At 37.5% G+C, this 27,512-nt stretch overlaps 1 protein-coding gene across 6 annotated transcripts in view; it reads left to right on the top strand.

Moving 5' to 3' along the window:
• The window catches only part of PPP1R12A (protein phosphatase 1 regulatory subunit 12A), a 166,459-nt gene that overhangs the window by 83,178 nt on the left and 55,769 nt on the right, over positions 1–27,512 (top strand). For all 6 annotated transcript variants that reach the window (XM_055358747.2, XM_031016581.3, XM_055358749.2 and 3 more), the window contains exons 3-5: positions 7,243–7,361; positions 22,109–22,268; positions 26,142–26,286. In XM_055358747.2, coding sequence (XP_055214722.1) covers positions 7,243–7,361; positions 22,109–22,268; positions 26,142–26,286 — 424 coding nt within the window. The remainder of the gene's footprint in view (positions 1–7,242; positions 7,362–22,108; positions 22,269–26,141; positions 26,287–27,512) is intronic.

The raw sequence follows: 27,512 nt of genomic DNA, 5'->3' as shown, positions 1-27,512 counted from the left end.
CTGGAGCAAAATCAAACAAAGCCAACTAACACAGAAAATTTAAGTAAGATCTAGAGTCTTATAATACCCAAAGTGTGCAGATTTTAATTAAAAATTGTCTGGCTGAGTGTGGTGCCTCACAACTGTAATCCTAGCACTTTGGGAAGCCAAGGTGGGTGGATCACCTGAGTCTAGGAGTTTGAGACCAGCCTGCGCAACATGGCGAAACCTCATCTCTACCAAAAAAAGAAAAAAAAATTAGCCAGGCGTGATGGCACATGCCTATAATGCCAGCTACTCAGAAGGCTTAGGTTGGGAGGATCACTTGAGCTGGGGAGGTCATGGCTGTAGTGAACTGTGATCATGCCACTGCACTCCAACCTGGGCAACAGAGTGAGACCCTGTCTCACAAAAAAAAAAAAAAGAAAGAAAGAAAGAGAAAAAATTGTCATACTAGGAACCTAGAAGATCTCAAATTGAGTGAAAAAAGACAATTAATAGAGATGAACACCAGGATAACAGATATTAAAATTATCTGACAAAGATTATAAAGCCAGCTATCTTAAAATGCTTCAGCAAGCAATTATGAATGAGCATGCCTGAAATAAATGAAAAAATAGAAAGTCTTAGCAAAGAAATAAATAGAAGAACCAAATAGAAATTTTAGAGCTGAAAAATCCAGTAACTAAATTAAAAACTTCAATGGATGATAGGCTCAGTAGCAGAATGGAGGAAATAGAAGAATGACTCAGTAAACTGATAGAACAATAGAAATTGCCAAATCTGAACAGCAGAGAGAAAATAGGCTAAAAATGAACAGAGCCTCAGGGACTGTAGCAAAAGAGCAAACATCTATGCCATCAGATCTCTCGGAGGAAGTGGAGAAAGAGGGCATGGCTGGAAAAGTATTAAAAGAAATGATCACTGAAAACTTTTCCCAAATTTGGCAAAAGACATAAACCTACAGATTTAAGAAACCTAGCAAACTCCTAACAGGGTAAACCAAAGCAGTCCACACCAAGACATGGCATATGCAGACTTTTGAAAATTGAAGATTAAAAAATCTTGAAAGAAATTAGAAACTATACCAGAGGGGGGATAAATAGTTTGAATGACAGCAGATTTCTCATCAGAAATCATGGAGACTACATGTCACGTTTGTTAAGTACTGATAGAAAAGAACTGTTATTTTTAAGAAAACTTTCAAAGGTCTGAGGTCAGAACTTTTGTTTGGATTCATAATGTTACACAGTATCTTTCATTGGGATACAGAACTTTCAAAAGAAAATGGGAAAGTGCATTTCTACTAATGAGAAATAATCATAAGATTATTTACTATTTTGCATTTTGTTGCTCAGAGACTTGCTAATGAAAATAGCATTTATTTCTGAATAGTGTAATGTTCTGCTTAATCTTTGAATAGTTCAGATAGTTTAATTTTCATAATTTCTCCTAGGATGGCTTTGAGTAATTTTTTCAGATTTTCAAGAAGCATATAACTATTGCAATGCTATTTTGCTGACTTTCTGATTTTTAAAACTTTGTATATTGGTTAAAATAAATTTTTAATACTACTTTTTCTACAATAATGTGTTAGTCCAGTCTTGCACTGCTATGAAGAACTACCTGAGACAGGGTAATTTATGAAGAAAAGAGGTATAATTGACTCACAGTTCCATAGGCTGTACAGGAAGCATGGCAGGGGAAGCCTCAGGAAACTTAGAATTGTGGCAGAAGGCAAAGGGGAAGTGTGCACATCTTTGTATGGCCAGCGAAGAGAGAAAGAGAGCAAAGAGGGAGGTGCTGCACACTTTCAAGCAGCCATATCACGTGAGACCTCTATCAGCACTAAGACAGTACTAAGAGGATGGTGCTAAACCATTAGAAACCACCCTCATGATCCAGTCACCTCCCACCAGGCCCCAGCTGCAACACTAAGAAATGCAATTCAGTATCAGATTTGGGTGGGGACATAGAGCCAAACCATATCAACTGAATAAGAAAATATACATTAAATTTGGACACTAAATATATTTAGCTCTTGCTGATAATTGCTTTCTTTGTCTCTCTTCACTAAGTTCTCATTAGCTTCTAGTTTAAAGACTAGTTCTCATTAGCTTCTAGTTAAAGTTTTTCTTAAATTTTTTCTTAAAAGATCAAAATTTTTAAATAGCTATTTCCTTTTCTTAAATATTTGCTTCTGTGGTTTGGTTTTTGACAAAACTCAGAAGATAGTGGAGACTATCAAAATTTGTCTTCCAAAGTCAGTTAACCCAGAATCTCACCTGTTTATCTAATATACCATATTCACATTGCAACCAATAGCTTTGTTAACTTTATACCTTTTGTTAGATTTTCCAGTTAGCACATAAATAATTTTGTAAAAATCCTTTTGGATCATGTCTTGATTTGGAAGCTTACTCACTTATCTATCTAAAATTATCAAATCAGAGTTTCTAGAGTATTATAAATCTCAATTAAATCTGTCAGATTACCATTTTTCATTTCTACAATTTGTTAAGAATTTCATGGTTGGGCCCGGTGGGTCACACCTGTAATCCCAAAGTGGGAGGATTGCATAATGCCAGGAGTTTGGGACCAGCCTGGGCAACAAAGGGAGACCCCATCCCTAAAATTTTTTTTTTTTAATTTAGCTGGGTGTTGTAGTATGTTCTTGTATTCCTAGCAACTAGGGAGGCCGAGGCAGTTAGGATGGCTTGAGCCTAAGAGTTCAAGGTTACAATGAACTATGATTGCACTGCTGCATTCTAGCCTGGGCAACAGAATGAGACTGTCTCTTCAAAAATAAAGATAAAAAAGAATTTCATCCTGTACTAGGTGGCATCTCTTATGTTGACTACCTTTGATTTGCTTAAGGAAATTACTAAGTATTGTTAAGAAAATATAGGCCTGATTTTCTTTACCCTGAAGCACTCAATACGGTTGTTCATTTGAAAAGTAGCCCAGTCGTCTAACTTTCAGTTTGGAACACCTGTGTGAAAATCTGTTTTTTTGTTTGTTTGTTTGTTTTCTTTCCAAGGAATCTTAGAATAAGTATGGCATATTTTTCCTAATTAACAGCCACACAAGTAGCTTCTAATACCCCAGCTTTTGTTCTGAAGGAAATCTAGATGTCTGTTTTCAATATCTCCAGGGTCTTTCAAAGTGAAATTTTCATATTCCAGATAGCCTGTAGTTTGTTTAACATTATCTTAAGCATTGCTTTCTTTCTTTTTTTCCCCCCCTTTGAAATGGAGTCTAGCCCTGTCACCCAGACTGGAATGCAGTGGCACAATCTCGGCTCACTACAACCTCTGCCTTCTGGGTTCAAGTGATTCTCCTGTCTTAGCCTCCAAGTAGCTGGGATTACAGGTGTGCGCCACCACACCCAGCTAATTTTTTTGTATTTTTTTAGTAGAGTTGGGGTTTTGCTATGTTGGCCAGGCTGGTCTCGAACTTCTGACCTCAGATGATCTGCCCACCTTGGCCTACCAAAGTGAAACATTGCTTTCTAAATGTGATAATTTTGCATATGACAACAGATAGTACTTTAATTTTATTTTTAACTCATTTAAACCACATTGCCCTGTAAAGTTATTTTATAAATTAGATTTTAAGTTTTATATATATATATAACATATAACTAAATAGTATATAACTACAATGTATTATATACTCAACTGTATATTTGAATGTCACACAGGTGTCAGCAGGCAGAGGTGGGAACTGAACCCGAAGTCTGCAGAGCATAAAAGTTTCTGCTTTTTTCACCCATCCAACCTTTGAATTGCTTTTGCAGACTATTTATGGTAGATAAGAATTAATCCACCATAGGATTAATCAATCTGTGAGATTTTATTATTATTTATTATTATTTTTTCAAATGTGCCTTTGTAACATTTACATTTGCAAGTAATAGTTCTAGAGTGCAGGAGAAGTTTGTGAATTGTGCGTTTGCATGCATAAATACATACATACATATGTACATACACACATATGTAATCTTTTGGCTCAAGGATTGCTTTGGGCCCTGCTTCCTGCCAGCAGTTTTGGTACTTTACTCTGTTAGTTTCTCTTAACATCCTTCCTGTTTAAATTCTGTATTGTCCGTATTTGGCTTTGACCTGGTATTTCCTTGAAACTCTGCTTCCTGTACTTCAAGCTGCAGCTAGTCTGAGATATTCCTTTTATTCTCAATCTTTGTATCCTTTGAATGATTTGTGATACCCAAGCAGAATAGATGTATTTTTATGTAAATATTCCTAATTGTTTGGAATTTTGCCTAGGAGAATAATTACATATTCTCTCAGAGCATAGCACAGCAAGACTCCACTGTATCTTACCTTTCTGCTTTAGACTCATTTATTTATTTGTAGTATATGAGGAAATATTCTTTTTAGTTTTATATACATTTTCAAAACTATGAAAACAGGAAAAATTACCTCAAGTCTAACTTCTGTTTGTAGAATTTCCATAAAGATGATAAAACTTTTACAGCATATTTTTAAATTCAAAACATGAAACTACAGAATGATACAGTAGCCATTTTTGTGATCAGATACACATGTCCAGAACAAACTTATTACAGAAAACTTGGTTAACACACAAAACAACCAATACAAATCTCTCTTCCTCTATCTCTTAGGTACCCACTGTTAGAGGGAGGGTGTGTGTGTGTGTGTAAAAGATATAGAGATTGATCAATTATTTCATTTATTCTAAGGAAAATGAACTGGGCCTCCATCTGGCTGTATATACTTCCTATCACAGGACTTTATTTTGTTCCTTCTCACCTACAGCACATTGCCCTTCTGTTCTCTTTTGTTAGCACCTACATAATCATCAGAGAATCCTTTTCTGATTTCACTAAATCCATTTTTCCTATTAATCCTAGACACTACCTAATTCTGTTACAGGACCTACCACAGCTTTACATTTATTTGTGTATTTAATCTGACTGTCTTACTAGACTGTAAACTTTTTGAAGGGAAATTCTGTGTTTCTTTTTGTTTACCTTTATATTCCTGGTATGTAACATAGTGCCAGATGCATACTAGACACTCCATAAATATTGGTTGAATTAATGAATACGTTTGAAATACCAGCAAAGAATGTACATAAGCAGTTCATAAAAGGAGAAATACAAATGCCAGTAAATATATCTAAATATTTTCAGTGTCATGTGTAATCAGGAAATACAAATTAAAGCAATGACAACATGTTTTGTCTTCATGATGTTGGGAAAATTTTTTAAAAATTGTTAATTTCAACTGTCTATTTAAGTGCACATCTATTAAGAGAATAATATTAAATGAAGGTATGAACCAGACATACTATGGAATATTTTTCAGGTGTTAGAAGGGAAGAGTTACATTATACTTCATTTAGAATAATCTCATTAATTTGTGCTTTACAAAAAGAACCCCAAAAGTGGTGGTGTATATATGTTTACACACATATAAATTTATGGCAGAGGTACTGGAAAGATTTTTGCCCTACTGTTGATAGTGTTTATGTCTGGGGGAGGGAACATAATAGTAGGAGAGGAATAAAGGAGTTCTTTTTTCCCTCTGTGGACGTGTACTTTTTTAAAAAAACTATTTTATAATTAGAATATTTTTATATAGTCGAAGTATGAAGGAGCTAAACTGGTTAGGAACATAAAGAAAAAGACCCATTCTTTATATATGGAAAAATAAAACCAGGGATACCCAAATCAAATGGTTTAATTTAGAACTACAAGTAGTTCTATATTGTTGGTACCTAAAGTGTGATGCCGGAAGAAGGAGGAGGCTGAAAAAGAAGACAAGGCCAGATCAGTGAGGGCTGTACATTATCTTTTCTCCTAGCATGGTAGAGCCATCGAAAAATTTTTTAAGTTAGAAATTGACTTGGGTAGGCCGGGTGTGGTGGCTCACTCCTGTAATCCCAGCACTTTGGGAGGCCGAGGCAGGCGGATCACGAGGTCAGGAGATTGAGACCACGGTGAAACCTCGTCTCTACTAAGAATACAAAAAAAAAAAAAAAAAAAAAAAAAAATGAGCCACGCGCAGTGGTGGGTGCCTGTAGTCCCAGCTACTGGGGAGGCTGAGGCAGGAGAATGGCATTAACCCGGGAGGTGGAGCTTGCAGTGAGCAGAGATCACGCCGCTGCACTCCAGCCTGGGTGACAAAGCGAGACTCTGTCTCAAAAAAAACAAAAAGAGAGAAAAAAGAAATTGACTTGGGTAATAGATGGTTAGTTACATCGTTCAGTAGATGACTCTGGGAGATGTGCTGTTGACATGATTAAAGAGATTAATAACCTTTTTGTATCTGAATACCTTTGGCAGGTTTGATGAAGCCTATAGATACTTTCTTAGAATTGTGTTTTGGATGCTTAAAATAAAATACAGAGTACACAGAAGCCAATTATATTGGAATGCACTTATCAAAATATTTAAAAAATATATTTGTAGTATAATTATCTGTCTGCTTCTTTAGTAAAATATTAAATAAAAAGACCTAGTGGTGGGTTTAATAACTAATTTTAAAATAATGATAAGCAATAATTTAATGTATCTGTGTTAATTGAATTTTTTATGAACCTTCTGAATTTTACCCATGAACCCCAGCTTAAGAACTCTTGCTTGTGGGATGAGATTGGGAGCACAGAGACCAGTAAGGAAACCAGTCCATATGGAGGTAATGAGAAGTCTCAGTGGAGGTGGATCCTATGAGACTTTCTAATTATTATTAAAAATTAGCATTTTTATGAAATACTTTCTAATTATTATTAAAAATTAAAATTTTTGTATTGGTAAAGCAATGTGTGTACATTATAGAAAAATTAGGAAATATAAATTTAAAAAAGAAACATGCTCTAGATAGTTTTGTTTTTTGTTTTTTTGGCTTGATCTCAGCTCACTGCAAGCTCCACCTCCTGGGTTCTCGCCATTCTCCTGCCTCAGCCTCCTGAGTAGCTGGGACTACAGGCGCCCACCACCACGCCCGGCTAATTTTTTGTATTTTTAGTAGAGACAGGGTTTCACCGTGTTAGGATGGTCTTGATCTGACCTCGTGATCCACCTGCCTTGGCCTCCCAAAGTGCTGGGATTACAGGCGTGAGCCACTGCCCCTGGCCTGATAGTTTTTTAAAATTTAAATAATGTATATACTGCCCTTTATTGCTGCTTTATATAGGAACTTTCCTCATTGGTTATGCATTTAGTTTTATTTCAATGATAATATCTTTTGCTTAACTATTTTTCCTTTGGTTTTACAGGTTTTTGATTGGTCAAGGAGCACATGTAGGGGCTGTCAACAGTGAAGGAGATACACCTTTAGATATTGCGGAGGAGGAGGCAATGGAAGAGCTACTTCAAAATGAAGTTAATCGGCAAGGTAAAATAAAAAGCAACCTAAATGGAAAAATGTTTTAGAAAGAATATGATACTTTTCCAGCAAAAATATTTGTTGACATTGAAGGACAATCATAATTTCATGAAAAAAATGAATTCAGCTTGCAAAACAATAGTACAGTATGTTTCTGTTTTCTAAAATATTCTCCACTCTATCTTTTAAGTATTTTTAAAGTTAAAAGAAATGTTAGAAGCAGCAGGATCAGGCATAAAATTATGTGAAAGTAAAAGTTTTGGAGCAAAATAAAGCAGGCAAAGGGGATAGAAAGTGCACAGGGTAAGTGGCACATTGCAAAGTTAAATAGTGTGATCAAGAAGGCTCACTGATAAGGGGTCATTTAAGCTGAGATGTGAATACAGTGAGGGAATGAGTCACGTTGATCTGGGGAAAGAGCATTCCAGACAAGGGGAGCAATGAATACAAGAATGGGAGGGTGTCATGTATATGCAGAGAAGCAGCTAGAGGTAGAGCAGAGGAAGAGGCAGGAAGGAGATGAGGTCACAGAAGTAGCAGGAGGTCATATCACCTAAGGCCTTATGAGCCCAAATTGGGAAGACTTTGGCTTTTAACCTGAGTGAAATAGGAAGCCAATGGAGGGATTGAGGCAGAGGATTGACATGATTTGTTATACTTTTAGAAAGGATCTCTCTGGCTCTTGTGTTGAAAATAGATTGTAGGAAGACAAGGACAGAAGTAGGAGAAGGGTTAGGAAATAACTGCCATAATCCAGACAAAATAAAGTGATTTATTTTTGACTGGTAGTAGATGAAGTGATGAGAAGAGATTGGATTATGGATATATTTTGAAGGTTTGGCCAAGAGGATTATTGAGTCATTAGCTAGAAGGTGTGAAAAAAAGAAGATTCTAAGATTTTTGGTTTGAACAAATGGATGGATGAAGTTCCTATCTGAGATGTGAAGATTGTAAGAAGAGTAGGTTTTATAGGGAAATATTAGGGCTTCATTTTCAGGCATGCTAAATTTGTTTTGCGTGTTAGATATCCAAACTGTTGAATATGCGAGTCTGCAGTTACAAAATGGATATGTATATTTGGGAGGTGTTGATTTATAGATAACAGTGATTGCTAATGGGCACAGAGTTTCATTACTCAAGAGTGATGAGTATTCTAAAGTTGATTGTGATGATGGTTACACCACTCCTCACATTTACTAAAAAAAAACCATTGAATTCTACACTTTAAATGCTATGTAAATGCTGTGAATTAGATCTTAATAAAGCTGTGTGTGTGTATATATATGTATGTATATATAAAATATGATCCAGCTTGGCAGCAGTGGCTCATGCCTGTAATCCCAGCACTTTGGGAGGCCAAGGCGGGCGGATCACGAGGTCAGGAGCTTGAGACCAGCCTGACCAACATGGTGAAACCCTGTCTCTACTAAAAATACAAAAATTAGCTGGGCGTGGTGGTGGGCGCCTGTAATCCCAGCTACTCAGAAGGCTGAGGCAGGAGAATTGCTTGAACCCGGGAGGCGGAGGTCGCAGTGAGCTGAGATTGCACCACTGCACTCCAGCCTTGGCAACAGAGTGAGACTCCGTCTAAAAAAAAAAAAAAATGATCCAGCAACTCCTTTTCTAGAAATTTACCATATATCTATATCTATATATAGATATAGATATAGATATATCTATATATATATATATATTTTTTTTTTTTTTTAGACAGAGTCTTGCTCTGTCACCCAGGCTGGAGTGCAGTGGCACAATCTGGGTTCGCTGCAACCTTTGCAGTCTGGGTTCACTGCAACCTCTGCCTCTCGGGTTCAAGTGATTCTCCTTGCCTCAGCCTCCCGGGTAGCTGGGATTACAGGCGCCTGCCTCCGTGCCTGGCTAATATTTTTGTATTTTTAGTAGAGATGGGGTTTTACCGTGTTGGCCAGGCTGGTCTCCACCTCCTGACCTCTGGTGATCCTCCTGCCTGGGCCTCCCAAAGTGCTGGGATTACAGGCATGAGCCAGCACTCCCAGCCTACCCAAAAGAATTTAAAACAACTCAACTCTTTGAAATTGAATAATTTGTACAAACATGGGTGTACAAATTATTCATATTAGCCAAAAGATGAAAGCAAACCAAGTGTCCATTGATGGATGAATAAATAAACAAAATGTGGAATATATATACAGTGAAATATTATTCAGCCTTAAGGAAGGAAATCAAACATATGCTACAGCATGGAGGACTTTATGGTAAGTGACATAAGCCAGTGACCAAAAAAAACCAAAAACAAATGATTCTACATATATGAGGTACCTAGAATAGTCAAATTCATAGAGAAAATGGAATGATGGCTGCCAGGGGCTGGAAGGAGGGGAGAAAAGGGAGTTGTTTTTTAATGGCAGAGTTTTTCTTTTGCAAGATGAAAAAAGCTATGTAGATATGTTACACAACAATGTGAATGTACTTAAGAACTGTACACTTAAAAATAGTTAAGACCTGTAATCCCAGCTAAGGGGGGAGGATCGCTTTAGCTCGTGTGTTCCAGGCTGCAGTGATCTGATCACATCACTGTGCTCCAGCCTGGGTGACAGAGTGAGACCCTTTCTGAAAACAAACAAAAAAAAGTTAAGATGGTAAATTTTATTTTTATGTTTATTTTACTACAATTAAAAATTTATGTATGTGTGATTACTTCTGCAGTACCTTTGGGCAGGACACACACACACACACACACAGTGCCACATGTGATTTTTGTTATAGTCCATTAGGCAGTGATCAAACAGGTATTATTAGAGCTGTGTTTTACTGAGGTCAAATGATAGAGGAATGGTATGAAATATTGATGTAGAGGGCCGACTCCTGCTGAAATGTGCTTCATCAGAAAATAGAAACTAAGGATTAGAAAGGAATAGAAGGTAAATAAATTCCATGAAAGGAGATTTTTATTCCTTGGGATTAGGAAAACTCCTAATGACTGCGGGTTTGTTTTGTTTTGTTTTCGTTTGTTTTGAGACAGACTGGAGTGCAGTGACACAATCATGGCTCACTACAGCCTCAACCTCCCAGACCCTAGCGATCCTCCCACCTTAGCCTCTTGAGGAGCTGGGACTGTAGGTGCATGCCACCTCACCTGGCTAATTTTTGTATTTTAAGTAGAGATGGGGTTTTACTGTGTTGGTCAGGCTGATCTTGAAGTCCTGAACTCAAGCAGTCCACCTATCTTGGCCTCCCAAAGTTCTGATATTACAGGCATGAGCGACCGTATCTAGCCAACTGTGGGTTTGTTTAAAAAAAAAACTATCTTAAGCATGAAAACTGAGAAAATAAATACCTAAAATAGAATTGAGGTGTTATAAAAAGTGATTAAAGATAACTAGAGCCTAAAAAAAACAGGAAATGCAATAGAAAAGTGGTTATAAACTGGAGCCTGAATAAGCACACAGAAGAGCTTTCAACAGCCATGTTCTAGACAAGTGTTTTAGAGTCATAGGATCTTCTAGAATTGAGTAAACTAAAGAATAAGTATAAAGCATCACAACCTAGCAAGAACTTCCCTGCCCATTTTGCTGTGATGAGTGCTCAGATAACAGTTTCCTGTCAAACAATGGTAATTCTTTAAAGTAAACATTTAAGCCTCCTATTTTTTATCTGATATTAGCAATTGTTATGAACTAGAAAAGGCATGGAGCTGTACTGAAAATTTCTTGCATTTGGTTTCCTTCTGTATAAGGGAAATTGCTAGCGTAACTGTAAGCAGGGCTGATTTTAGTTTTAATGATTCATTTAGTACTGATTAATGTGCCAGCAAATGTTCTATGTGCTGGGTGTTAACAATAAAAAAAGCAAGACAATCCTTCTTAAGGATTTCACAGTCTAGCAGAAGTGTCAAACGAAGAGAGTTTCACAATACAGTGTGCTATGTATTAAAATATATAGGAACAGAATGTTGTGAGAGAATAGAAAAAGCTGTAGTGAGGAAAGGTTTCAGAGTGATGACATTTAGAGGGAGTTGGCTTGGCAAAGAAAGGAACTGGTGGACAGAAAAGGCGGGGTATCAAAATGTGAAAGAAAAGGAGTTGGAAGGCCAAGCACAGTGGCTCTTGCCTATAATTCCATTGCTTTGGGGGGCTGAGATGAGAGGCTTGCATGAGGCCAGGAGTACAAGGTTACTGTGAGCTACGATTGCATCACTGCACTCCAGCCTGGACAACAGAGTAAGACCTTGTCTCTCTCTCTCTGTTTTTTTTTTGTTTGTTTGTTTGTTTGTTTGTTTTTTTTAAATAAAAAGGAATTGGAGACATACATAGCATATGTGGACTGGAAGACAGACACATTCAATGGGACTGGAATTGAGATGCAAAGTCAGGGCGGGATTTGTAGGAGATGAGGCCTGAAAAGATAGGTCAGAGCCAGATAGTGAAGGATATCTATTGTAGACATTGGATAGATGCAACAAATATCTCCAAGCAATACATTAATTTGATTGGATTTGGTTTTTAGTATAAAGCTGATGGCAACTTGGAGGATGAAATAGAATGTAGGATATATGGTGACACGCATTCCTTGAAGAAGATTCTCAAATTAGTCCAGGTGAAAGACGATAAGAGCCAAAACCTGTTACATTTGAAATGAAGAACAAGGCTGTCTTGAGGAAATATTGAAGTAAAATTAGAACAGTTTGGTAAAGAATTGAATGCAGATATGAAGGAAGAATTAAGCCTAACTTACTAAAGTTTCCAGTTGAAGAAGTGATGATTAGATGAGTTCATGTAGGAAAGTGTGAGATGAGACAGAACCAGACTGAGGGACTACATAAGTATATATTGGGTTTGTAGTACTAAAGGACATCTAGATGACAGTGGTTGGTGCATTGTTAGAACTAGGATATGTAAAGATGTGAAAAGTAAATCTAGGAGAACCATAAGGAGGGGGAATTCTGGGAACTAGTAGATGAGATGACCCTGGAGACGAAAAGCTAAGTGCTAACACTGATAATAGTAGTAATGACAATAGCTAACTGTTATTAAATGCTTATTATATGCCAGGCATTGAGCCAAGAGCTTCACATGCATTTCTTCATTTCATCCTCATAGCAATTCTGTGAGGTTTATACTACTGTTACCCCATTTCCAGATGAGAAAATTGAGGCTTAGTGATTTACCCAAGATCATACAGGTAGGAAATGGTAGTGCTATAGGTCTGTCCTAAACAGTAAGACAGATATCTTGAGCCCACATTCTGTACCACTGTACCGTACTGCATTTTATTTAAAATGTCTTCCTAGAAAATACTTCATGATGTTCATTTGATACATATAATGGGAATGCATAAATTTATATAGCATATCCTAATTCCAAAGAAACAAAAGTATAGGGACATCTCTAACAGATTTTAATAATTATAAAAAAGCACCCTAAATATATCTCTAGTTGTATTAGTCCATTCTCATGATGCTATGAAGAAATACCCAAGACTGGGTAATTTGTAAAGGAAAGAGGTTTAATTGACTTATAGTTCCACAGGGCTGGGGAGGCCTCAGGAAACTTACAGTCATGCAGTCATGACAGAAGAGAAAGCAAACACATCAGGAAACTTACAATCATGCAGTCATGACAGATGGGAAGGCAAACATATCCTTCTTCACACGGTGGCAGGAGAGAGAAGTGCCAAGCAAAGACCCTTTTAAAACTATCAGATCTCGTGGGAACTCACTCACTATCACAAGAACAGCAGCACTGGGGGTAACTGCCCCCAAGATTCAGTTACCTCACACGGAGTCCCTCCCACGACTTGTGGGGATTGTGGGAACTACAATTAAAGATGAGATTTGGGTGGGAAACAGACAAATCATATCATCCCACTCCTGGCCCCTTCCAAATCTCACGTCCTCACATTTCAAAACACAATCATACCTTCCCAACAGTCCCTCAGAGTCTTAACTCATTCCAACATTAACCCAAAAGTCCAAGTCCAAAGTCTCATCTGAGGCAAGGTAAGTCCCTTCTGCCTGTGAGCCTGTAAAATCGAAAGCAAGTTAATTACTTCCTAGACACAGTGGGGGTACAGGCATTGGGTGAATATACCTGTTCCAGATGGGAGAAATTGGCCAAAACAAAGAGGCTATAAGCCCCATGGAAGTCTGAAATCCAATAGGGCCGTTATTAAACATTAAAGTTCCAAAATGATGTCCTTTGACTTCATGTCTCACATCCAGGTCATGCTGATGTAAGAGGTGGGCTCCCACAGCCTTGGACAGCTCTGCCTCTGTAGCTTTGCAGGGTACAGCCCCACTCCTGGCTTCTTTCATGGGCCAGTGTTGAGTGTCTCTGGCTTTTCTAGGCACACAGTGCAAGGTGTCAGTGGATCTGTCATTCTGGGGTCTGGAAGACAGTGGCCCTCTTCTCATGGCTGCACTAGGCAGTACCCCAGTGGGGATTCTGTGTGGGGTCTCTGACCTCACATTTCCCTTCCACACTGCCCTAGCAGAAGTTCTCCATGAGGGCTCTACCTCTGCAGCAGACTTCTGCCTGGACATCCAGGCCTTTCCATACATCCTCTGAAATCTAGGCAGAGCTTCCCAAACCTCAGTTCTTGACTTCTGCACACCCATAGTCCCAGCACCACATGGAAGCCACAAAGGCTTGGGGCTTGCATCCTCTGAAGCGATGGCCTGAGCTGTACATTGGCCCCTTTTAGCCAGGGCTGGAGTAGCTGGGACACAGGGCACCAAGTCCCAAGGCAGCACACAGCAAGGGGGCCCTGGACCTGGCCCATGAAACCATTTTTCCCTCCCAGGCCTCCAGGCCTGTGATGGGAAGGGCTGCCTTGAAAGTCTTTGACATGCCCTGGGGACCTTTTCCCCTTTGTCTTGGTGATTAACATTTGGTTACTCGTTACTTAATGCAAATTTCTACAGCCAGCTTGAATTTCTCCCCAGAAAATTGGGTTTTCTTTCACATTATCAGGCTGCAAATTTTTCATACTTTTATGCTCTGCTTCCTTTTGAACACTTTGCTGCTTAGAAATTTCTTTCATCAGATACCCTAAATTACCTCCCTCAAGTTCAGAGTTCCAGAGATCTCTAGGGCAGGGGCAGAATGCCACTGGTCTCTTTGCCAAAGCATAACAAGAGTGACCTTTGCTTCAGTTCCCAACAAGTTTCTCATCTCCATCTGAGACCAACTCAGCCTAGACTTCATTGTCCATATCACTATCAGCATTTTGGTCAAAGCCATTCACTAAGTCTCTAGGAAGTTCCAAACTTTCCTACATCTTCCTGTCTTCCTCTGAGCCCTCTAAACTGTTCCAGCCTCTGCCTGTTACCCAGTTTCAAAATTGCTTCCACATTTTTTGGGTATCTTTACAACTGTGCCCCACTACCCGATACCAAATTACTGTATTAGTCCATTCTCATGCTGCTATGAAAAAGTACCTGAGAGTGGGTAATTTATAAAGGAAAGAGGTTTGACTCAGAGTTCCACGTGGCTGGGGGTCCTCAGGAAACTTACAATCATAGTGGAAGGGGAAGCACAATTGTAGTGGAAGGAGAAGCAAACACGTCCTTCTTCACATGGCAGCTGGAGAGAGACGTGCCGAACAAAGAGGAAAAAGCCTCTTAAACCATAAGATCTTGTGAGAACTCACTCACTATCACAAGAACAGTAGCATGGGGGTAATCGTCCCCATGATTTAGTTACCTCCCACTGGGTCCTTCCCACCACATGTAGGGATTATGGGAACTACAGTTCAAGATTAGATTTGGGTGAGAACACAGCCAAACCATATCATTAGTAGTGGTAACATTTCTCAAATTATCTAGGTATGAAAATTATTAATATTTTTAAGTTTTTTAATCATTCTTTTGGCTTTTCTTATTCTAGTACATTTGATCAGTAACTAGTTATGCTTAAATAAATTGCCTTTGAAAGTAGTAATAATTGAACAGTAGCTGTAATTATTTTCTTTATTTATCTAGGGACACATTAATTTTTGAATCTGTTGCTGACTAAATTCCAATCTAATTTTATTTATTTTAATATGAGATTTGGTTATATTTTAATATTTACTGCTCTTAAATCATAGTGACAGATGTTAGTCTAATCACTTTGTTATACCCAATTTAGTTTTATTATATACTATTTTCATTGTTTAAAAACCTTGCAATTATAGTAGATGGGTTAAGGACCAGTTAAATGCATTGTAAGATTTTTTTTCTTTTAAAAAAAGGAAGGTGGGGGGTCAGCCCCCGCCCGGCCAGCTGCCCCGTCCGGGAGGGAGGTGGGAGGTCAGCCCCTGCCCGGCCAGCCGCCCCGTCCGGGAGGGAGGTGGGGGGTCAGCCCCCATCCAGGAGGGAGGTGGGGGGTCAGCCCCTGCCCGGCCAGCCGCCCCGTCCGGGAGGGAGGTGGGGGGTCAGCCCCCATCCAGGAGGGAGGTGGGGGGTCAGCCCCCACCCAGCCAGCCTCCCCGTCCGGGAGGTGGGGGGCGCCTCTGCCCGGCCGCCCCTACTGGGAAGTGAGGAGCCCCTCTGCCCGGCCGCCCCTACTGGGAAGTGAGGAGCCCCTCTGCCCGGCCACCACCCCTTCTTGGAGGTGTACCCAACAGCTCATTGAGAATGGGCCATGATGACAATGGCGGTTTTGTGGAATAGAAAAGGGGGAAAGGTGGGGAAAAGATTGAGAAATCAGATGGTTGCTGTGTCTGTGTAGAAAGAAGTAGACATGGGAGACTTCTCATTTTGTTCTGTACTAAGAAAAATTCTTCTGCCTTGGGATCCTGTTGATCTATGACCTTACCCCCAACCCTGTGCTCTCTGAAACATGTGCTGTGTCCACTCGGGGTTAAATGGATTAAGGGCGGTGCAAGATGTGCTTTGTTAAACAGATGCTTGAAGGCAGTATGCTCGTTAAGAGTCATCAGCACTCCCTAATCTCAAGTACCCAGGGACACAAACACTGCGGAAGGCCCCGGGGTCCTCTGCCTAGGAAAACCAGAGACCTTTGTTCACTTGTTTATCTGCTGACCTTCTCTCCACTATTGTCCTATGACCCTGCCAAATCCCCGTCTGCGAGAAACACCCAAGAATGATCAATTAAAAAAAAAATACCTACAACATGGGAGAAAATTTTCGCAACCTACTCATCTGACAAAGGGCTAATATCCAGAATCTACAATGAACTCAAACAAATTTACAAGAAAAAAACAAACAACCCCATCAAAAAGTGGGCGAAGGACATGAACAGACACTTCTCAAAAGAAGACATTTATGCAGTCAAAAAACACATGAAAAAATGCTCATCATCACTGGCCATCAGAGAAATGCAAATCAAAACCACTATGAGATATCATCTCACACCAGTTAGAATGGCAATCATTAAAAAGTCAGGAAACAACAGGTGCTGGAGAGGATGTGGAGAAATAGGAACACTTTTACACTGTTGGTGGGACTGTAAACTAGTTCAACCATTGTGGAAGACAGTGTGGCGATTCCTCAGGGATCTAGAACTAGAAATACCATTTGACCCAGCCATCCCATTACTGGGTATATACCCAAAGGACTATAAATCATGCTGCTATAAAGACACATGCACACGTATGTTTATTGCGGCATTATTCACAATAGCAAAGACTTGGAACCAACCCAAATGTCCAACAATGATAGATTGGATTAAGAAAATGTGGCACATATACACCATGGAATACTATGCAGCCATAAAAAATGATGAGTTCATGTCCTTTGTAGGGACATGGATGAAATTGGAAACCATCATTCTCAGTAAACTATCACAAGAACAAAAAACCAAACACCGCATATTCTCACTTATAGGTGAGAATTGAACAATGAGATCACATGGACACAGGAAGGGGAATATCACACTCTGGGGACTGTTGTGGGGTGGGGGGGAAGGGGGAGGGATAGCATTGGGAGATATACCTAATGCTAGATGACGAATTAGTGGGTGCAGCGCACCAGAATGGCACATGTATACATATGTAACTAACCTGCACAATGTGCACATGTACCCTAAAACTTAAAGTATAATAAAAAAAAAAAAAGAAAAAAATAATAAAAATAAAAAAATAAAAAATAAAAACCTTGCAATTATAGTAGGTGGGTTAAGGACCAGTTAAATGCATTATAAGATTTTTTTTCTTTTAAAACAGAAATCAAGAAGAGAAGCAGAATCATAGACTTTTCAAACTGATGATAATTAACACCTTAGTGTTTATCCCTGATCTAAACACTTTATATGTATTAATTAATTTAGTTTTCAGAACAACCATATGGGATAGATATTGGCATCACTCCCATCTTACAAATGAAACCAGAGCGTAGCATAGATTGTCTACCCTGAGGTAGTACAGCTAGTAAGTGGTGGATCAGAGATTCAAATCCAGCCAGTCTCGGTTCAGTATCTGTTTTCTTAGCCTATCTTACTAATATCCAAAGAAGCTATGGCTTTCTCAGGATCACTGGCTAGTTAGTCAAAGCACTGAAATTAGAAAGCAAGTCTCCTAATACATAGTACAATTAGATTTTTTTTCTTCAAGTTTTTGATGAGCTAAGCACGGTCTACATACTCTAATCGGTAGTATTTTAAAAATTTAAGAACAAGAGAAAGGTTTTTCTTTTCTAATTTAATTTTCTTAAACATAAGGAATTGCCCTTCACGTTAACTTTACACTTGGATTGTTTTTATATGTGAATCAGATGTGAGCACGATTTGGAAGCTAAAGAGGGTAATTGCTTTGTCATTAGATAAAGATAGCATGAAATTAGATAAATATAAAAGAAGGAGGTTTTTTTTTAACTTGAAGTTCAAAGGAAACAGAATAGTAAAAGACAATAAAAATCAGAATGTTTAAGATTGTAATGAAAGGAGGGATAAAAATAATAAAAAGCTACCTGTTTTAAAAGACAGTAAGAGAGTAACATTAAAAAAGCAAATCTAAGATAAATCACTTAATAGAAAGGTTATTAACATTAGGCATATCTTAAATGGGCTGATTATCTTTTGGTGGGAAATTTTTGATACAAGTAAAACTGCTTTACTATAGAAATGGTGGCATTTGATTTTTATAAAAATTATAATAGGTTGCATTCATTCCATATATAGTTTATACAATTTATTGTTTTCATAAGGTCTGTTTGGAAAATCTTGTTGCAAGTTACCTTCAAATGCAGTAATGAGATATTATAATCTCTAGTTTGAAGATGACTTTTTCTATACATGTGTAATCTTGGAGTTTTAAAAATATTTCTGAATTATTGTCTGCTTTTTAAAAGCTGAGCTTCAGTTGAGTAATGAGCAGTTTAGTTGTCTTGGAAAAAATGGTAATGTGCTAATAAGCAGGCAGAATAAAAATACAGTTCAGGTAGAGGATAGTAGCTGGCATGACAGCAGAGACCATGATGTACTTGGGGACCTATGTGGAGGTCTAGATGGTTAGAACACTAGATGATGGTAAGGGAGAAAGACTATAGATGAAGTTAAAAATGCACTGAGACCAAGTCATAAAAGGCTTTGTCTTGTATACTAAAGAGCTTGAACTTTGTCTTACAGAAGCAGCCATTGACAAATTTTATATAAAGAAATGACATCATATTTTATTTTTTTCCAGTCCAGCAGTAGATTGAGGGATGAATTAGAAGGGACTAAAGACGGAATGAGTTAAGGGCTGGTAGCAGTAGTCAAAGTGTGAGACATAAGCTATGAACTAGGATAGTGATAGGGGCCATTTAGAAGACAGTCTAGAAGTGGCAACTCCAAATCTGGTAACTAATAGGATGATGTATTAGTCATGCATCTCCATAGGGACAGAACCTGTAGGATATATGGAAGGGGATTTATTAGGAGCAACTGACACAGAATCACTGCAAAGTCCCACAATAGGTCACCTGCAAAATGAAGAACCAGAGAAGCTGGTAATCTGGCTGGCTCAAAGCCAGTAGCGTGTTTCAGTCCAAGTTCAAAGCCCTAGAAGCTGGGAAACTGACACTGCAGTGCCTGTCAGGCCTGACAGCTCCCCAAGGAGCCATTGGTGCAAGTCCCAGAGTCCAAAAGTTGAAGAACCTGTAGTCTGATATCCAAAAGCAGGAGGAAAAAAGGTATCCTCCTCCTGAAGGGAGAGAGCAAGCAGAAAGAGCAAATCCTCCTTTTTCAGCCCATTTCTCCCGGGTGATTGGATTGTGCCTGTGCACACTGAGGATGGGTCTTCCTCTCCCAGGCCACTGACTCCCATGTCACTTTCCTCTGGAAACACCCTCAACTGCACCCAGGGACAGTGCTTCACCAGCCATCTAGGAATCTCTCAATCCAGTTAAGTTGACACAATTAACAATCACAGATGGGGTGAGAGTAAGGTAAAGGGAGAAATTCAGATGACTTTCAGGTTGCTAGGTAATTGAGGGCACTTAGTGTAGGAAAACAAGACAGGCAGCAAATAGAATGGTTGGGGAAAAATTTGGTTAAGATTTTAGCATTGAGTTTGAGGTGCCCATGGCATATTATTTTATTATTTCCCTAGTTCTCTCTCCTACAGGCTTAGATATGCAACTGATTACTTGATATCTCTGACTAGATATTTGTTAGGCATCTTAAACTTCACATTTCCGAAATCGAAGCTTTAATTTTTTCAGTTGCTCAGACTGAAAACCTCTGATTGTTTCTCGACCTCTCTTTTTCTTCTGTATCCAAACTAACAGCAAATTCTCTTGGTAAGCCTTGAAAAACCCAGAATTCAACCACTTTACTGTCTGCACTGCTACCACCCTTGTTCAAGTTACCATAATTGCTTGCCTAGATTATTGCAGTAGCCTCCAAGTGGGTATCTCAGTATCTACTCAACTTTTCATCCTAAGTGATCCTCTTAAGTCAGATCGTGTCACCACGCTCATTGTCCTTACTACTCTGTAGAGACCCTGTCCTTCTAAACAGAATATTCCTAGCAGGCTCCCACTTTAGAGCCTACTGGTACTTCCCTCTGCCTGGAATGTTTTCCCAGTAGTATGGCTGTCACTCACTTTATTTCTTGTTGTAATGTCATCAAAGAAGCTATTTTTTACCAACCTATATAAAATAACACCCCTTCTCATTACCCTTTCTGTTTCCTTTCCTTGCTTTATTTTTCTTCACAAATGAATCATCTTCTGCCATATAATAAGTTCACATCTATACCTGTAGCATCTAACAATGTACCTGGCAAAATAGTAGGTGCTCAGTATATATTAAATGTATGGATGGATGAATGAAAAATCTTGTCCAAACAGTTGTATACATGGATATGGATTATAGGAGAATCTTAGCTGAGGAAATGTGTGTGTGTGTGTGTGTTCTTGTTTTATATTTGTTCATTCATTGTTCATTTAGTGAACATTTACTGATCTCCCTGTACTTTGCTTTTTTTTTTTTTTTTTTCCTTTTCTTTGAGGCAAAGTCTCACTCCGTTGCCCAGGCTGGAGTGCAGTGGCGTGATCTTGGCTTACTGCATCCTCCATCTCCTGGGCTTAAGTAGTTCTCCCGACTCAGCCTCCCAAGTAGCTGGGACTACAGGCACCTGCCACTATGCCTGGCTAATTTTTTTTTTTTTTTTTGTATTTTTAGTAGAGACGGGGTTTCACCATGTTGGCCAGGCTGGTCTTGAACTGCTGACCTCAAATGATCTGCCCATCTCACCCTCTCAAAGTGCTTGAATTACAAGTGTGAGCCAACGCACCTGGCTCTGATCTCCCTTTGCTTTGTATCAGGTATTCTACCAGACAGTGGGGATAAAAGATAAAAAGGCCTATAGACTTGTGGAGTAAGGCAGATTGTAAATGCATTGCGGTGTGTGCTGTTTATTAAATAGCAAGTAGTCAAAGCCATATGACCAGATGAAATCATTCAGGAATTTCAAGAGTATCTTTCTTTAATTTTTTTTCCAAGGTGTTGAGCTCTTTGAAGGTAGGAATTAGAGGGTCCTATTCATTTTTGTATTCTTCCCTTTTTTTGTTTGTTTTTTGAGACAGGGTGTTGCTCTCACCCAGGCTGTAATGCAGTGGCATGATCATGGCTCGCTGCAGCCTTGACCTCCTGGCTCAAGCGATCCTTCCACATCAGCCTCCCAAGTAGCTGGGATTATAGGTGTGAGCCACCTCGCCTGGCCTCTTTCCACTTTTATCACCTCAACCTAGGGTAGTGCTTAGAGTAAGTGCTTTTAAATGAATGAACATTTATATAACTTACTAAAATTATGAAAATAACTTTAATGGTATGAAGAATGTACTATGTTGGAAAAGGAAATGAAGGGAGTTTGCTAGAGAAATAATCTATTTTAAGGTATGATATATTTTAGATGAAGACAGGACCTCCAAGTTGAAGCATTCAGTAAACATTTGTACCTGCTAGGCCAGATTTCATAGAACAGATCAAAACAGTAGATAGAAATTTGAGACTTATTCATTATAATTGTTAAAAAAAAATTTAGCCCAAAGGATGCTTATACCTTAGGAAATGTTCAAATTTTTAAAAAACAAGAAGAATAATCAGAAAGGAGAAATAAGATCAAAATAGTATTGTGAAGTAAAAACCAAGTAATAAGTAGAAAAAGTTAATACAAGGTCTACAATATCCCCACATTTTTTAGTTTAACCAACTTGTTATAAGCAGCCCATTTTAAAAAGACATACTTTCACTTTTAATTTTATTTAAACTTGACATGTTTTGGATAGTTTTATTTCCCAACATAGAACAATTTTTAAGCAAAAATAAAAAGAATTATTTTTATTTTATCAGGGGTTGATATAGAAGCAGCTCGAAAGGAAGAAGAACGGATCATGCTTAGAGATGCCAGGCAGTGGCTAAATAGTGGTCATATAAATGATGTCCGGCATGCAAAATCTGGAGGTACAGCACTTCACGTTGCAGCTGCTAAAGGCTATACGGAAGTTTTAAAGTAAGTATTGTTTTTTACAGAGTTTTTCTATTTTAGTTTGTCTTCTTTATTCATTGTTCCTTTTCTTAAAATACCTGCAAACGTTATTTTGAAGCAACATAAAAGAGTTCTTTAATGCCTGTTTTCAGGAAGAAAGAGAAAAACTACTTTGAATATGATTGCTTTTGTTCTAAAATTCTTTCAACTCTCTAATTATTACTATTTTTTAATCAGTTGTGATTTTCCAGTAAGTTGAATTTAAGTGTCAGTCACCTATTCTCTGTGACCTTTTGGCCTAATAAATCACTACAGAGAGTCATTTTGAGGTTCCAGATTGATAACTGGTTTGTGAGTCTTAAGAACAATGTCCTGTGAACATACCATCAATTTTGAGAGCTTGATTCCTGCAGAATATTTATTTACATGTAACTTATCTTAAATACAGTTTTCTTTTTTACTACATGAACACTGAAACTTAGTACTATTAGCACACTATAAAATATTAAGCCATAAGCAACTTTGACTCTACAGGGCTGTATATTGTTTAGCAAATTTGCTTGGAACAAAGCTTCTTTATGTTGCAATAATATTTTTACTTCTGCAATGCAAATATTGGCAACTATATGAAGAAAATTATTCTGTGTATTATTCAATATATAAAATTATTCTTATATGTATGTGAAAGGAAGTAAGATCAGCACTTAGCAAAATCTACTGCACCTTTTATTAATATATTGCTTCTAATTCACTTGAGCTTCTAATATCAATCTTTCTTATTCCCACTCATTAGTAAAAGCAGTAAAGAATATATGAGTCACCTTTCCCAAGTTTCCTCCTCTTGGGTGACAGAGGCTCAGGCAGTCCTCCCACCTCAGCCTCTCTAGTAGCTGGGACTACAAGCATGTGCCACTACGCCCACTTAATTTTCATATTTTTTGTAGAGACAAGGTTCCACCATGTTACCCAGGCTGGTCTTGAACTCCTGGGCTCAAGTGATCTGCCTGCCTCAGCCTCCCAAAGTGTTGGGATTACAGACTTGAGCCATCACCGCCCAGCCTCCTCTTTTCAATCTCTATTCAACTTCAATAATTTAGGCCTTTTTCCTAAGAATAGTATGGCAGTGTTGCCTTTTTATTAGTTTTCTTGTCCACCTGTTTCTCTCTAATCCAAAACTTTTGTGAGTTGCCAACAGCATTTTTTTTTTTGAGAATAGAAAGTATTAAAGAGTATTACATAAAGGTAAGAATTGTTTCTTAAAGCACTTGTTTCTGTAAATATGTATATGAGTACTGGGTTATATTGCAAAACAGGTTTCTGGATGGCTTCCAAATGATCTTTGTAATTAGGTTATCCAAGCTCCCAAAATCCTTTATTAGTTCTTAGGGGGGATCAGGATAAATTTTAAACTCCTCAACTTAGTACATAGATTCTTCATTATCTGGCCACTGTCTTCCCTTTTAAGCTAAGCTACCACCATTGCCCCTAAAGTATGAATTGTGCCAGTTACATATATCTATTGAAGTTCTGTCATGATGTCTTAATGCCTTCCCTTGTTTCTGTCTGGATGCTTTTATTCACCATCTCTTCAACTTGGAGGCAAATTCTGCTCTATCCTTTGAATCAGTTAAAGGCCCTTAAGCATATGAAAAAAAATGCTCAACTTCATTCATAATTAAGTGCAAATAAAGCTACAATGAGTTACACTTTTACATCTTTCAAGTGGCAAAGATCAAAACATTTGACATCCTGTTGACAGGGTGTAGGAAAAGGCACTCTTACTAGTAGAAATGACAATTGAGCAAATTCAATCAAAGTAACAGTTATTCTTTAGTTCCCTGATTCTACCTCTAGGAATTTGTTTTTTTACAGATACTCCCACTCACATGGGAAGTAAGATACGTGCTAGCAGCATTGTTTATAATAGGAATAAGAGAATGGTTTAATAAATTATGGTATATGCTTTCACTGGCATATTCTGAAACAATTAAAACAAGAATGAGAAATCTCCTTACATACTGTTATAGAAAGAACACTAGGGTATATTATGAAATGTCAAAATCAAGGATCCAAGTATGTATCATTTGTATTTATTGTAAAAAAATTAAAATTGTATTTGCTTATATATGCATGAAATCAGTGTGTAAGGATCCAATAAAAATTAATAGTATGGTTATTTTGAGGTAGGGCAAGCTAGTTGGCTAAAAGTCAGCGGTGAGAGAGTGATGTCCCTATGTATCCTTTCATTCTTTTTTTTTTAACTTTGTGAACATATTACTTATGAAAGTTAAAACATATATGAAATAAAAATCAATAGAAAAGATGTTTCAAATGTAACCTTCTTCACATTTTCTCTCCCTCCCAAACACACACAACTCCTTTCAATTTGATTTTGATGCTTTTCAGTTTTGTACTCCCATTGCATGTCTATTCATAGAACTTATCCTTGAGAGTTGGTTGTTGTTTCACTTCCAGTAAAAGCTCCTTGAATATAGATACTGTCTTTTTTTATGTTGAAAAAATTTACCTCTTTTTTCTCTCCACACAGACTTCTAAGTACTTAAAAATGTTGCTCAGCATATTTAACATTATTATTGTTCATATTTCCTAATGGGGAACAGCATTTTTCTCTTACATTCCAGTATTGTTTCTGCCTCTATTAATAAGGTTTCTGATAATACATATCAATGGAGATATTTCTTTGGACTTATATCTTTCAGCTTTTCTTTAGATAATGGCTCTTAAATGTTGGTCTGCAGGCAGGTAACAGGCAATGATATGAAAATCATATGGGGGACTTACTAAGAATATAGATCAGCAGGGCCCATCTCTCCATATGCTGATTGAGTAGTACTGGGGTGAGCTGGGGAATCTATTTTTAAAAAACAAGCCCTTCAGATGGTTCCGTTACGGAGGCAGGATTAGAAACAGCTGTATTAGATATTGTTAGGAAATACCAGATTTGTTCTTAAATAAATAAAGGGGGATTATACATTAGCTGTCACTACCACCTCCTGTAGGTAAAAAGAAGGTCCTTCTCAAGCTCAACATCTTGGAAAGTGAGGTAAAGGTTAACTAGATTTCATGAGTTGTATTTAGTGTTCGTACACCTGTTTGTGTGGGGCTATGCTGTGTGCAGTTTATAGACCCATCCTTGCTGTCTGTGAGCTTAATGTCTAAATAAAATAAAGGTTGTTGTCAATATGTAGTTAGAAGGGCATACTAACATAATTTATGCAACTCTTTGCATTGTATTAAGATGTGTTTCTGTTTTAGCTTGTTGATGATTGGAGTATCTGCTTTCTACTGCTCAGAAAAATAGATCCGACTCCTTGGAATATGTTTTTTGCTTTGTTTTGTTCTTAAAAGATTGTCATTTTCCTTTGAAATTTTTCAGCTCCTTAATTTCAAGGCAACAGAAATATTACAAAACAAGTTTCTTTGATTCCAGTGTATTCTTAGAACACATTTAGCCCAAGATTATATATTATATGGAAACCTGAAGATGATAGTTCCTGCAATAAATCAGTTTTACATACAAAGTGATTCATCAGTTTTCAATTTTACATTGAAAAATTATGGGCTTTTCTGTGAAAATTTCACTTACAAGTCATATTAACAAGAATTAATCAGTGTCACACCAAACCATAAGACTTAGAGTCATTAGGAATTAATTAAAACTGCATTATTATGGCAATGACTCAAGATCCTCTTTTTCCGAGTTTTTTCTGAGAATTACTTTGTATTTGCCATAGTTAGTTCATTGAGGGGGAAGGATGTGAATTCTGAAAAGAAATTAATTGAAAATTGTAGTTAAATTGCATGGTAGATAGCTTTTGATCATGATCGTTTATTTCTAGATTTTAATGATTGTCTAATTCACTGTAATTTCTTTAGACTTTTAATACAGGCAGGCTATGATGTTAATATTAAAGACTATGATGGCTGGACACCTCTTCATGCTGCAGCTCATTGGGGTAAAGAAGAAGCATGTCGAATTTTAGTGGACAATCTGTGTGATATGGAGATGGTCAACAAAGTGGTAGGCGTTTTAAATGTATTTTAATACTTTAACTTTTAGAAATATAGTTTTAGAAAGTATATTTAGAAATATAGTCTCAAACGGTTATAAGGATTACATTATATAATTATATTTTTATTAACTGTATAAAACATTTTTTCAGCCAACTGACTTACTAATTAATGGTTTAAGTCTTTTCAGCTACCGTATGAGGTGGTTCTGGCCTTGTACTGCAAAGAAAGAAGTATTGCTCTTTCAGTAATCAGATTGCCATACATGTAGAGTAGATTTGGATACTTGCATTAATACTATGTTCTTAGGAATTCAGAAGCTAAGAAAATGTTGCATTCCTATGTGAATGTTTTCTGCCACCCCTTTGAGTTGGAACACACGTAGAAGTGTGTTTCTAATTCTTTAGCTGATGGTCTTTTAGCTTGCTTATAGAATTCTTTAAGTGACATGAATAATGAGGTCTTAACAGCAGGTGATGACAGTAAATATAACTATAAAGTTTTATGCCAAAGGGGATCATTGAGATGCAACATCATCTAGTCTTCTAGTTTTGTAGATGAGAAAATAGTTCAGTTGAGTGAGGTAAATGATGTACTTAATACCACAATTACGTAGAAGGAGGGAGGGAGAAAATGTCATACAAGCGTTTTTCACAAAATCATGAAAAGATTCAGGTTATCAAGTTTCTTGTTAAACTAGACTTCTCTCCTCTACTCCTTTTTAGATACACTATCAGTCAATAGCCAGTCACCAGTATTCCTGCTAGTCTCTTCCTACTCTGTGTTGGTAGGTAATAAGTATCATGGAGAACTCAAAATACGTCTCCTCTAGTGGGTTTGATTACCTTTGCGTAGAATGTTCCTTGTATATTGCATTTTATAGGATAATATCATAGGTTATGTAGCAGAGATTCATAAAATGATCTCATCTTTATTCAAAACAGGGCTAATTCTTTTGCTGTTTTTGGAGTAGAGTTCTAAATATCTTATTTTCATTAACTGATTTAAAAATATATTTTATATAAGAAATGTGCAGGCATGAAAATCATAGGAATTGGTAAAAGTCTTAAGGAAAGTAAAAAAATTTGGGGGAATGATTGGTTTGTACTTATATACAAATACAAAAATCTTTGGGTTAAATTTTTAGTTAAAACTTTCAATAATTTACTTTCTCTGTTGTTTTTCATCATAATAGTTGTTTTGTAATCAGCATTAGAAGACAAATAAATATTGATA

This window comes from Gorilla gorilla, chromosome 10, assembly GCF_029281585.2.
Source record: "Gorilla gorilla gorilla isolate KB3781 chromosome 10, NHGRI_mGorGor1-v2.1_pri, whole genome shotgun sequence".
NCBI lineage: Eukaryota > Metazoa > Chordata > Mammalia > Primates > Hominidae > Gorilla > Gorilla gorilla.
Note: the sequence above shows the minus strand (reverse complement) of the source record. Positions and strands in the feature narration are given on the sequence as shown.